This window comes from Maylandia zebra, linkage group LG7, assembly GCF_041146795.1.
Source record: "Maylandia zebra isolate NMK-2024a linkage group LG7, Mzebra_GT3a, whole genome shotgun sequence".
Classification (NCBI taxonomy): Eukaryota; Metazoa; Chordata; class Actinopteri; order Cichliformes; family Cichlidae; genus Maylandia; species Maylandia zebra.
This window is the reverse complement of record NC_135173.1, coordinates 68,515,760-68,529,411: the sequence shown is the minus strand read 5'-3', so window position 1 is coordinate 68,529,411 and position 13,652 is coordinate 68,515,760. Positions and strand designations below refer to the sequence as shown.

General features: G+C 47.6%; 1 protein-coding gene across 1 annotated transcript; it reads left to right on the top strand.

Moving 5' to 3' along the window:
* The first annotated feature begins 1,894 nt into the window (after positions 1-1,894).
* Positions 1,895-12,073, top strand: zgc:171459 (uncharacterized). The gene is made up of 13 exons (XM_014410696.3): positions 1,895-2,421; positions 2,499-2,592; positions 2,766-2,853; positions 4,306-4,642; positions 4,743-4,836; positions 7,504-7,591; positions 7,896-8,202; positions 8,569-8,662; positions 8,758-8,845; positions 9,648-9,966; positions 10,636-10,729; positions 10,805-10,892; positions 10,969-12,073. The coding sequence occupies exons 1-13, from the start codon at positions 2,361-2,363 to the stop codon at positions 11,554-11,556; spliced, it is 2,340 nt and encodes a 779-aa protein (XP_014266182.1). The 5' UTR covers positions 1,895-2,360; the 3' UTR covers positions 11,557-12,073.
* Positions 12,074-13,652: the final 1,579 nt, after the last annotated feature.

Sequence of the window (13,652 nt, the reverse complement as noted above, 5' to 3'; positions counted from 1 at the left end):
TCAGGCAAAGTTACTTAAATTCCAGGATCTGGTTAATTACAATACATCCATAATTTTGTATAAAGCTTTTACTAAACTTTTACCGGCAAATTTACAAACTAGATTTGAAATTCGAGAAAAGGTTTATAATGTGAGAGGCTTTGGAGAATTCAAATTACCCAGAACTCGAACAACCCGTAAAGGCTTTTGTGTGTCTGTATGTGGTGTGAAAATCTGGGACAGTCTGAGTTTACAATTGAAACAATGCAAAAATATTCATAGATTTAAATTCCTCTACAAACAGTTGGTCTGGTCACAGTATACTCAATGATGGGTTTTAGTGTGCTCTGTAATGTCTGTTCTCTTACCATTGCTGGTATGGATTCCAAAATAAAATAAAAAATAAAGTGTGCGTATGTATGTACATATATGTACATGTGTGTGTAGATATATATGTATGTATATGTATGTGTGTTTGTTACTTGTAGTTATTACTGCCTGTTACCTGTGGTAATGCAATTTATAATTTATATATTCTGTATTCAGTTATGAAGGCTCTAATTGTTGGTTGCGAGCTGCCGCTTAGATGCTTGTATCTGCCCGGGGCTGTTGATGGGTCTGTATGCAATGATGGGCGTAGCTGCGGGAAGTTTATTGTTTTTTTTGTTGATGAGTGAGTATAGGGGTGGGATTTAATAAGTTTTCTTCGTCCCACTCCTTTTTCAGGCAAGTTTTGTTTTTTGTTTTGTGTATTTTATGTTCAATATAGGTATTTGTTGTGCCTGAAAATGAATAAATAAATGAAATGAATGAACATTTGCATTTGTTACAGACTGGATTTTAAATGTGTTGTTCCTGTTCTGGGACTGAGCTGCATGAACCTACATGCACATGAAGCTGATACTGTCTGCTTTTACAGCCTAAAATACTGCTTCTGTCCAGTCCAGGGTCTCAAACTTGCGGCCTGGGGGCCAGTCGTAGGGAGGATTTGTTTGTTGTTGAGTGCAATGTTTAAAAAGTTCTGTAAAAAGCACAAAATAATTTAATATGAAGGCAATATGAGCCAAGACTACAAACACGCTGAGGGAGTTGGCTGTGTTAGTTCAGTGACAGAGTTCCCTAATTTAGACAAATATGTGGTAAATACGTAAAAGCAGGGGTCTTTTTTTCTCTCAACAGGTGATCTGGGATATATTTTCTTTTTAAGTGTCCTTTCTCACTGTCCCTCTTCCCCTCTGTTTTTCTGTTCCTTCATCTTTCTTTCTCCCTTTCCTATTCCCCAGCCATGTCTGTCCCATTTGTAACTACTGAAAATTAAATAAAATAAATAATAACAACAAAGGTTGATCAAATGGATCAATACGACAAAGCCGTGATGATCCACTTGGTAAAGTAAATCTGTTGGATATCTTTGTTGGCCTTCAGTCATCAACTCATCAATGACAGCTAAAGAACCAAACGGGACAGGCAAAAAAAAAGCAGTGGTGTCCAACTCCAGGCCTCGAGGGCCGGTGTCCTGCAAGTTTTAGATCTCACCCTGGATCAGCACACCTGAATTAAATGATGAGTTCATTACCAGGCCTCTGGAGAACTACAGGACATGTTGTGGAGGTCATTTAGCCATTTAAATCAGCTGTGTTGGATCAAGGACACATCTAAAGGACGCCCTCGAGGCCTGGAGTTGAACCCCTTCCTGCCTAAAAGCTTTTACCACTAAAGTGCGAAAGTTAGTTATTACAATTTCAGGCAGTCCTGTTTTATATCCATATATATGTTATAAATCCCCATATTTACTTAATGTAAAAAAAGCAATAATAATAATAATAATAATAATAATAATAATACACGGGGAAAAAACGAGCTGGTTGTGTTTGTGTTGACCCCGCCCTCTCGAGCCGGAGGTCAGGTGATAGCGGCCAGGCCCGGGTGGAGATATCGAGCGTACCCTTCTCTCGGAGCAGAGCGTCGGGATGCAGGCTAGCTCCGTTAACGGGGACGCTTTAATTCACGCTTTTCCGCCCGTCGGAGGAGGTGACATAAGATACCGAGAGGAGGCGGAGGTCGGGGCCGAGCCGAGCTAACAGGAGCCGGTGTCTCTCTGTGCGGCGGGAAGCCCGGCTCCGCGGTCTGTTTGTTGTTTAGCTTTAGCCGTCTGAGTTAGCTTGCAGCCTCTGGCCGCTAACGGTTCACCGGGAGGAGACGGCGGCCCCCGCCCACAGACACGGCCCGGCCCCCGTGATGGACGGAGGAGCCCCGTTGTAGGAGCAACAGGATGCGCTAGCGGATGTAGTTAGCATCGGGCCTGAACACAGCACATCTCCTCCTCCTCCCTCCCTCTTTCCTTCCTTCCTTCCTTCCTTCCCTCCTAGCTGTGTCCTCTCATGATCACCATGGAGCCGGCCCCCCACCCGCTGCCTCACTTCCCAGAGAACTCCTATAAGAGTAAGTACCTGTACCCTTAAAAGTGCTGCTCCATGTGTTTGAGCTGCTGACCTTTGACCTCCGCTGCCTGCCTGCAGTGACCGAAGAGGATGTGAAAAGGCTGATCGAGTTCAGGGCGTCCAACGAGGCCCTGTTCACAGGGAAGAGGAACTCTGCAAAGATAGCCTGGAGGTATGAGCCCGCCTGCTCCTGGACTCACCTGAGCAAGCGACAGGTGACCGAGGAGCAGCAGAAGCAGTTTAACCTGAGAGATCCGGGTGCCAGCGGCCAGGACCGGTCGCAGCACCCTCATAAAGTTCCCACGGCCTCAGTGAGTGCTCATGTCCTGCTTCCTGTCTCCTCAGCACCATCCTGAAAGGCCTCGGTCTGGAAGGGAAGCTGACGGCAGACCAGATCGCCAAGAAATGGGACAACCTGCGGACAAAATATAAGGTACATGAGATCATGAGATGCCATGTAGCTGCTGTTCTTCTCCTCATGTCTGTGAAAGTCATTACCCCCCCCCCCCCCGTGAACTCACAAGTTAACTGATCATCCTCATGTTTTTGCAAAGACTCCCTTCACTGCCACTCCCAGGCCTGATCCCTGTCAGACCTGCTGACTAGGGATGTGTATCGTTTAGGTTTTATCCAATACCAGTACCAAACCGGTGCTCGAACCGGTGATTAAAGAATGGAAAAACACACACTTTGTCCAAAACCTCTCATGTTTAGCTGTTTTCCACTTTTTCTTTGGTCATTTTAGCCTTTTTGGCCAGGGTGAAGGGAGTATCTGCCATCAAACAAGAAGACAGCCGCATGTAGCTATGATGATGTTTGCTAGTTCACCTTACATGCATTAATGTAATAACGTGGTTAGCCTACTCAACGTAAATTACACACGAACAACATTAAGCTACTCACGCAGAGAAGAACGGCTGCTGCTGCATCATCATCCTCATCATTTCTGCTACACTGGCAGGGCTAGGGGCCAGGACTCTCCTCTTCGGGTTTTTGGGGGATGTTGCTCCGGGTCAGATAACAGGCACCACACCCGCACTAGATGTGCTCGGTGTGAGGTCTCGCAGCAAGCTATCAAATACGGCGCATTTCTCAGCTTTTAAAAAAACGCTATGCGTCGCCAGGTGTTTCATCGGATTCTTGGTGTTACCTCCTTTGACAGTATCACAGTATCAGCTTAAAGCACTTGTTGCTGCTGAGTTTGCATCTTTTGCTGTGAAGTACAGCCAGACTTTGACCGCTTCGCCTTGGGCATTTTTAATCTGTAGCTCTGCTCTAAAAGAACGTACGTACCTGGACCCGCCTACTACGCTTGGAAACGTAAAATGATTGGCTAGAATCCAAAGTGTGTGACATCTCAAGAAAACAAAGCACCGAAATGTGCGCTGCTTTTCGGTCTGGTTAGTACAGTTAATGTCAGAACCGGTGCCGTAATGGCACCGGATACCGGTACCCATCCCTAGTGGTGACTCAGAAATCCTTTAAATAGAAGCTGTTTGACAAAGTGAAGCAGGCTGAAGATCTCAACCAGCAAACACCACGAGTCTGGACTTAAATCAGTCTGGGCGAGGGTGGAACAACCAGTTATCAGGTTTTGGGGACAGTTACTTTTTCAGACATGAGGAGAGACGGTGTTTGTTTGTTTGTTTGTTTTTAATGAGATTTTTCCGATGAGCACATCTGTCTGCTTCTTGGTGAATCTTTCAGGGAGTCGACTGGAGGAAAAAGATCTTTAAATGTCTTCATGTTTAATTCTTTTTATTTGGCACGTTTCTTTCTGTGACGCACTTTGCAGAACAGTTTTTCTGCTGACGCTCGCCTGCAGGCAGCTCTTACTGTACGTCCCTGTTTCAGCCTGCAGGGGTCACTGTTCTCCTCTTTCCAGGACCTGAAGCAGCCATACCAGGGCCAGGACCACATGGGGGGCGTTGTGGAGTCGTGGCCGTGGTTCCACATCATGGATGAAGCCATGCAGGGTCGCCTCTACAACAGCAACCTGGTGCTGAGCCCAGAGACCGCTGGCAACGCCGGTCACCGTGGCAACTGCCAGCCCAATCAGAACCAGGAGAACACCGACATTCTGGAGTTCCTCATCAAGACGGAGATGGAGGACACGGTGGCAGCCGAAACAGCAGCGGATGATGGGGGGGTTCACACGGAGGCTCCGCCCCCTGAGGGCATCCCGATGGGCTGGAGGAGGATGACCGAGTGCTCGTATAAAAGTAGGCAGACGCACCTGGCTGACATCATCAGGTATAATCACACCTCACGCAGGATCGAGTGTTTAATGGCTCCACCCCACCCCCCACCTCTTGTTGACAGTGAGCGAACAAGAAACCGAGAGGATGATCAAACTTCGAGCAGCCAACGAGGCGCTCTTCACTGGCAGGAAACATTCAGCCAAGCCGGCCTGGAGGTGAGTCGAACGCACCTGAACCAGGTCTGAACCGGTTTCTGGTTTGATTTTGTTATTGTCTTTTTATTTCCGTCATCTCAGATTTGTTATTGACGTGGATCTTATTTAAAGAAATAATTTGTCATATTGTGTTGATGCGCGCTCAGTCACCCGGGTGACGAAATCACCTGTTCGGAGTGTTTTTTTTCAGTGTGAGAAACGGAATCAACTTCCTGGGATAGTCGCACGGTTTAATGTCATGAAAATATGTTTTCAAACATGTTTTGGGCGTGTTTGAAGTTCAAGCCTCTACAGCAGGTTTCCCACCCGTCCAGCTGTGGCCTGGTCACAGTAAACAAAGGCTCCACTGATCTCCGTTACATGATGTGGTCCTAATGAATCGAACGTTTTCTTCTAAAGCACATGTGTCAAAGTCAAGGCCACATCCGGCCCGCGGGATCATTTTATATAGATGTATTATTATTGTTATGCATGTCCCGGCGATATGAGGCGCTAGTAATATACAAACTACGGATCCCATGATGCAGCGCTGCAGCCTCCTTGCTGAGCGCTAGGCTAACTGGGAACATTCCCGCGTCAAGCTACTTCTCACGATGGTGCAGAGACAAGTTGACTCTGAAAGCAGAGCCTTTCAGCGCCGGTGGGAGGCTGAATATATGTTTACAGACATGCTGGTAAACCGTGCGTCTTATTAGTGGAGCTAATGTGGCTGTAATGAAGGAATTTAATTTAAGACGGCACTACGAGACAAAACGTCAGGATAAGCTGAAAAACCGAAACGCAGAAACTACAGGAAGTAGAAGAGCTGAAGAAGAATCTGACGTTTCAGCAGACGTTCGTCACCAGAGCAAAACCACAAAGTGAAGCTGTTGTGAAAGCAAGTTTTATCGTAGCAGAGGAGCCAAAGCAGCCCGGTACCGCTCTGAAGAGCTGCAGGATGAAGCTGTGGACGTCTTGTGTCCAGACAAAACGCAGAGTTTAGCAAATGTGAGCCTGAGCAGAAATACGATTGCTGATCGGTTTGTGAGATGGTCACTGATTTAAGAACACAGTTGTGTGAAAGAAGCAAAAACTTCACTGCATGCTCGGCTGTGGATGAAAGTACAGACATGATGGACACTGCACAGCTGACCAGCTTCATCCGTGGAGAGGAAATATTGGACATTAAATCGATGCACGGGACAACGACGGGAAAAGGCGTTTTTAAAAACGCATGTCAAAGTGTAACGACGTGAAACTGTCCTGGGACAAACTTGTTGGACTTACAACAGATGGAGCGCCGGTGCTGTGCGGTGGAAAAAGCGGACTAGTCCGCAGGATGCGAGTAAAGATGCAGGAGAAATGTACCGGTGAGTTAACAGCACATCACTGCATCACACACCAGGAAAGGCTGTGTGGTAAAGTCCTAAAAATGGAGCATGTAATGGTCACCGCGACGCAGACCGTACATTTGATCTGAGCTAAAAGTTTAAATCACCGTCAGTTTCAGTCTTTTATGTGGGAAATAGATTCAGAGTTTGCCGACATTCCTTCATGCAGAGCTCCGCTGGCTGAGTCGGGATAAAAGTTCTCAACAGAGTTTTTGAGCTCAGCAAGGAAACCTGTCAGTTCATGAACATGTATGATGCAGTGAAGCTGTCACAAATGCACCAGTGCAGCCTGCCTCACTTTCTCTGTTGCAGTAATGTTGAACCAAGTCAGCGCACTTTGCTGAGCTGCACCTGTGCAGATTCAGATGCAGCTGCAGTGTAATGATGCACTCAGGGAAAGTACGACACTGAATGGCCCGCACAGTTTATTAGCTCCACTCCTGCAGCAGCGCCCAGCTCGTCTACATGCGGCTCCAACCTTGTGTTTGCTCTCATTTACTTTTCCTGAGGTTTTGGCAGCATGTTCTTATTTCTAACTTGCATCATTTTGACAGGATATATTTTTATGAAGAGCAAAATATTTAAAGTTTCTTTTTTTAAGTTTATTTAATCTGGAATAATATTCCTGTCTGTTTTTATTCATATTTATGTTTAAAAAACATTGTTGTAGGGTTCAGTAAATGTTTATCGTGTTTGGCCCGCGACCTAAAGTGTGCCTGATCTAAAGGTTAAATCAGGATATCATCGAGTATTAAATGTTTTGGTGCCTGAAGCACATTTAGACTTTTTTTTTTTTTTTTTTACAGAAAACTACCAAAAATAAAATGAATATATTGATAAGAAATAAGTTTTTGGACTTTTTTATATACTTTTTGTAGATTAGGGTTTCATAAATATTTCTTGTTTTTATTTGCAGAGCGTCTCAGACATTTAATAATGTTTATTTTTCTGATCATTATCAAAGACTTAAAGGTACCTTTTGTAATCCCTCCTGTCCAAATGTGAAGTCAAACATACACCAGCAGGGGGCAGCATTGACCAGTACATGCATTTTGATGTTTCCAGATCACTTCCTCACGGCGCTCTGCTGCAGGCTCATCAACTTAATAACCAACCTGAGTAAATTAATCAGGACTCGTGCAGCGTTTTGAGAAATTCATCTTTTTAAAGACTTAAAAACCTAAAATAACTCCAACGCTGCCGAGGACAAACAGTTCCAAACCTTCATGTTCATTGTTGGTCAGGTCTGAAGGGGCTCGGCTCCAATTCAAATAACTTTATTTGTTGATTTTCTCAGAGCGATTCTCTATGAGCTCGGCCTTCAGGGCAAACTGACCACAGACCAGCTGGCCAAGAAGTGGGACAACCTGAAGAGGAGATACAAGGTGCGTCCTCTCACTCCAGCGCCACGACTCGAAGGGGCGTCGCCATCCAGATCGTAACCCGCAGTGGGCGGGGCGATAGCCATTCTTTGTTAATGTCAGTTTTGGTGCCTCAAGTGGACGTTAGAGGAACTGCAACTATATAACGGCCACTCATGTGTTCTTTGCAGCTCCACAATGCTGCACGTCTTTCAGTTAAATTAGATAAATTAATAATCAATAGTTAGAAAAGCCGAATCGGCGGCGTCCCTGTGAATCGTGGGTAATTGCAGATGGTGGCAGTGTTGACGTCCTGTCATTTCTCCAGGAGCTGAAGTTTCCCGCTCGAGGCGTGGAGACCAACCCCAGCTCCTGGCCCTGGTTCTACAGAATGAACGACGCCATGGAGGGACGGTTCGCTGGCGCCGCGCCCATCCTCACTCCCATCGTGGAGGATGAAGACGAGGACTGCGAGTCGCTGTCCCCGACACCCAAGAAGCGAGCCCGCCGGAGCCGAGGCGGGATGGCCGAGTTTCTGACGGAGTCTGAGATGGACCTGCTGGTTGATAACGAGGACAAGAACGGATCGGCGGCTCTGGGCGAGCTGCACCGGATGGGCGAGTTCACCTACAAACGTAAGGATAATCGATCAGCTCGGAGCTCAGACAGCAGAGTGAGACTGAGGGGCACAGCTTAGTCCTGCGCTGCAGCCGGGGTGGATTGTGGGGAATGTAGGCATCAGGGAGGAAGGGAACATGTGCAAGTGAAAACTATTAAAGCACAGCCAATCAGCTGCCCAGGAGGTCATGTGATAGGTCCGGTTTCTCTTGGTTCGAGGGTTCGTCTAAAAGTTCGTTGTGCTCGGAGCTTCAGTTCTGGAGTCGTTTGGAATCAGGACGTAGGAAGTTTTTAAACGAAACAAACGATGTCACCCGATCGTATTCATGCACGCCGTGCAGGAAACGCCTCAAAGTAACGTTTGCATTCGCCTCTTTTCACAGTGAGCGAAGACGACACGAGGCGACTGATCGAGCTGCGAGCTGCTAACGAGTCTCTGTTCACCGGCAGGAGGAACACCGCCAAACCGGCGTGGAGGTGAGCGAGCGTTCGAGCGTCTGCTGAAAACACTGCGCTCGTTTCTGTGTGTGTCGGGGTCCTGTTAAAGTGTGTGTGTGTGTGTGCGCGCGCAGGGGAATAGTGAAGGAGATGGGTCTGACAGGGAAGATAACACCTGACCAGGTTGCCAAGAAGTGGGACAACCTGAAGACCAAATTCAAGGTGAGATCCCTGCAGCAGTTTGAGCAGCGTGCCTCAGGTCATGTGACCCCGTGTTACCGCCGCATCCTTTTTAGCCCTCAGCTGAGGCGGTGTTGTCCTCATAACTAATTTGCCTGTATTTAAATAAGTGTTGTTATATTTTTACCTACAAATACTTGGTGCACAGACGCTAACATGTCAGGTTTTACAGAGACTCATCGTTGGCACGCTGTCCTGTTGCACTGTGGGCCGGATAAACGTCTCCACTGTGAATGTCTGTGTGTGTGAGACGCTTACGAGCTTCAGGCGTTAAAACCAGGAAGTCAGCTTCAGTGTCGATGTTCTGCTAGTTTACATTTACACCAGCGAGAAAAACATTCCTTTTGATCTGAGCTGTTTCTCCACACGTGCAACAAACCCAGTTTTTCCTGATCGGCAGTGACAACAGTCCTGAGATAATTACTGTAGTGTCAGTCCTGCAGGTGGGCGGTGTGGACACGCAAGTCTGTGAGTGGATCGCTCGAGACTGAGGCGCCGTCGATACGTTAGTCGTGTGCAGGCGGAGGGGTGTGTTTTAAACTGACCTCAAGGTGTTATAGTAACTGAAGGAAATGTGGTTGGTGTGTTCGATGACTCTCAGGTGACTCGCAGTAACGTGTGCCCTGCATGTGAACCTATAACCTGCTTTGTCCAGTCGGACCTGTTTAAATAAAGTTAGACGCCTGAGTGTCCTGCAGCTCTCTGATAGTAATCGGCAGAGCGCCGCAGAGAGCTGCTGCTCGCCTCAAGCGTTCACTGAAACGTGAGTTTGCTGCGTCTGCAGGACCTGAAGTTTCCTCCTCGGGGGATGGAGGGTCAGACCAACCCGGCCTCGTGGCCCTGGTTCCAGCTGATGAGCGACGCTCTGGAAGGCCGTCTGACGGGCAAAGCTCCCCGAGTGACGCCCGTCTGGACCAACGAGGAGGACGGCGTGTTCGGCTCGTCCCCGCCTCCCGACAGAGACTGTTTGATGGCGGAGAGGAGCAGCGTGTCGGAGCTGGAGAGCATGGTGGGCGGAGACAACGCGGAGTCCGACGGGAACGTCACCTACATCGACGCCAGCGGAGAGGAGTGTTCGACACCCTCCGACCCGACGTATAAAAGTGAGAGGATTTCTTCGTGGTCACGGCCCGGTGACGATCGCTGCCCTCAAACCTCCTCGAGGCTTCGCTCACGTTGTTTAAGAAAAATTTTCACGTTTAAGAAAATACAAAACGGCAAAAACCAAATGAATACAAACAAAGACAACATCAGACAGGAAGTCAAACATCTGTTAAGACTAAATAATAAGACCTGAAATTTATCCTGTGAGGAAAAAACGCTGAAAAGCTTTGCAAAGAAAAATGTAACAAAATTCAAATTGAATAAATTACAAAGTAAAATAAAAACTTTAAAAATAACTGATTAAAATAAAGACAAAATGTTTACACACAGAAATAAGGAAAGTATATATATTATCATAATAACAATGAGTGTGTTAAAATACAGATACTGAAAAAACATTTAATAAAAATGTGGTTTAAAATGTAAACACATGAAATCTATGCAAATGTTTGAAAATAAATAATGAATAAAAAATTGTTATCAAAATACAGATATCAATAAAAGATATTTATTCAAACTGAATGAATTAAAGTACAAGAACATAAAAATCTTTTAAACGAATTTAAAATACCTGAAATTAAACTTATGCAGCACAAAAAACCCTGAAAACTTTGAAACTGCAGCATAAAATCACTGATGACTTGTCTGTCGACCTGTGTGCGTCGCAGTGACCGACCAGGACACGAGGAAGATGATTAAACTTCGAGCCGCTAACGAGGCGTTGTTCACCGGGAGGAGGAACGCCGCCAAAGCCGCCTGGAAGTAAGTATGCCTCCCGTGCGGGTGAATGTCGGAGCAGCGAGGCGTTCCTGACTCTGTGTCCTCACTTCCTGTCAGAGCCATCCTGAAGGAGCTCGGTCTGCAGGGGAAGGTCTCCACCTACCAGATGGCGAAGAAGTGGGACAATCTGAAGAGGCGGTACAAGGTAGGCCGTCACTAACTCCCCGCCTCGGTAAAGCTGCTCGTGGCTGCGTGTTTCTAAAATCCTCTGCTCTCCTCAGGACCTGAAGTACCCTCCTGTCGGGATGGAGACCGTGGCAGACGGCGCCTCCTCCTGGCCGTGGTTTCACCTTATGAACGAAGCCATGGAGGGCCGGCTGGCGAGCAGCGCCCCCCTCCTGGCCCCCGTCACTCAGGACGACGATCAGCACCCAGACCCCGCCCCGAGACTCAGGCCCCGCGCCACCCCCGCACCTCCCCCTGCCCCACCGCCCTCCCGCCCATCTTCCTCAGACTATGCGCCGGATGCATTCGGAGACGGCGCGGAGCAGAACCAGCGGAGCTCAGAGACATGCGACGGGCCGCTGGGGGGGCTGGAGAGTGAGTGGGAGATGGTGGAGAGGGAGAGGGCGGCGCTGGAGCGAGAGAGAGAGATGGTGGAGCGAGACAGAGCAGCGCTGGAGAGAGAGAGGGCGGCGGTGCAGGCGGAGAGGCTGTGGCTGGACCGGGAGCGGGCGGCAGTGGAGCGGGACAGAGCCATGGTGGAGCAGGAGAGGGCGGCGCTGGGCCGGGACAGGGAGGTGCTGGACCAGAGGGCGCTGATGCTGAACTCTGTGGGACACTCGGGGCACCTCAACGCCCTCATGTAGACCGCCGGTGCGGTGTGGGGGCGTGGACTATCCCTGTACAGACCTCGTGGCGGGCTGGCAAACCGCCTGCTTGTCTGTGGGTCCAGACTCTGGATCCACAGAAGGACTTCTGTGAAGGACTGAGCTCGCTGAGTGGGCGGTCCTGGGATCAGACGGCTCTGCGTGCAGGTCCATAATAATCAGAAACATCACCTGAGTCAGGTGTGGCTGACGTCGTGTTCTCAGGCGGCTGCCGGGCCGCCTTTGGATCTCTGAGCTGTTCAGCCGGGGGAGGAGGAGGAGACCCAGCGCGGCGGACACTCGGATCTCGGCAGCAGTGATGAAAACGGTCCGGCGCTGCCTGAGAACACGACCTCACTGTGGAGGCCGGTCGGTTTGGTTTTCATTGGACGTTCTGGAAGCGCCCTCCTGGGATGCTGACTGGTTACCAGGAGCGCTGCACAGAGTCAGGCAGGACTTTTGTTTCTGTGTTTAATGAAAGTTCATCAAGTTAAACTCGTTTCCATCCTCAGTGCCACAGAGTGTTTTCTTTCTTCTCTTTGAGGAACTGAAAGGGTTCTGCAGGGTTCATCGGGAATAGTGAAAACTGAAGCAGGAGGGCTGTTCCCGGGAATCCCTCACTGTGATCACACTCGTGTAAGATGATGCTTGTGTGCTTGAAGTGTCCAGAGGAGCCTTTAATTAAAACAAAACACCAATTTGTGACTGATGCCACTCAAACTGCACTGAGCAGCCGGATTTCAAAATAAAAGCTCCAGAGGGATTTTACGAGTTCTTCACAGTGATGGAGGGGGGGGCAGGGGGGGCAACGACTGACTTTACTAAACATTTCCAGGACAAATGGTTCCACTAATTACACAAACTGGGAGGTGCAGCCCTGAACATCCTGTACTCGGGTGCAGGGTAGCTGAATTCGTAGACCTCGGCAGATTTCCTTGTTGCTGCTGAGCTCTGATCAGCACACCTGTCTACACCTAAACACTAGGGGTGCAACGATACACAAAATTCACGGTTCGGTTCGATACTTTGGTGTCACGGTTCGATATTTTTTCGATACAAAAAAATGTTCATGCATTTTTAATTTGTCATTTATTAAAATTATAAATATATATTTTAACTCAAAAGTACAGTTTTTAAATTTAACCCTAACCCTTGTGCGTGTTTTTTATTTTGACAGCGAATGCGCACCTGCGGACCACTTATGTGCAGCCCTGGTTATTTAGCTCGTCATATTGCAGCCACAGAAATTCTTTTGTCCATGAAACCATAAAGCTGCACTTTCTTTTTGCCTTATAGTCTGATTTGTCATAACTTCTCCGTTTTGTGGTAAGCTTTTCTTTGGCTGTCACTTCTTCACCCTGACCTGTCTTATTTGGCTCAGCAGAACTAAAATATATATCCTGCTGCTTTTACACACGCACTCACATAAGCTCAGCGATTCTCTGCGATCAACCTCTCACATGTTTAAGCTGCGGGAGATTTCACTTGTCATGTTTGCATAGTAAGCTAACGATTAATAAGACGATGTCAGAGGAATTGGTGCACAAATTATCATCACTCACAGATCAGTGCTGTCGCTCTCTATACACAGTTTGCACGATTGCAAAGTGAAAGCAAAAAAACAAGCGCAAATTCAAACGCGACTTCAATATGTCACATATTGACAGTGGCTCACCGATGCCAATGACATAATTACCCAGCTACATTTCTGAAAGAATGCAAAAGCATTGACATATATTTTTCCTTCCTACAATAGCCCGACGGGCAGGGCAGAGATAGATTTTGGTAGCCCGACTGAAAAAATCGCTAGCCCCGGGACGTCGGGCTAGCGATTTTGCGAGCCCTGTATCTGATTGAGGAATCACTCATCTTTGGAAAAGAGAGTTTATTACAGAGAAATGTCTCTTTCCAAAATAAAAGCTATACTATCCGCTTCTTCTGGGCTATATTCTCAGCAGCATAAGGAGAATCATGTGCTAACAGCTGTCTAAATGACTCGGCTAAAGTTAGTAGCATGCTTGTTGTTTTTGTCTTTGCACTAGGATGATGTCGGCGTAAATGTGCAGTCATATTCGTTGTGTTCCCACTAGTGCTTT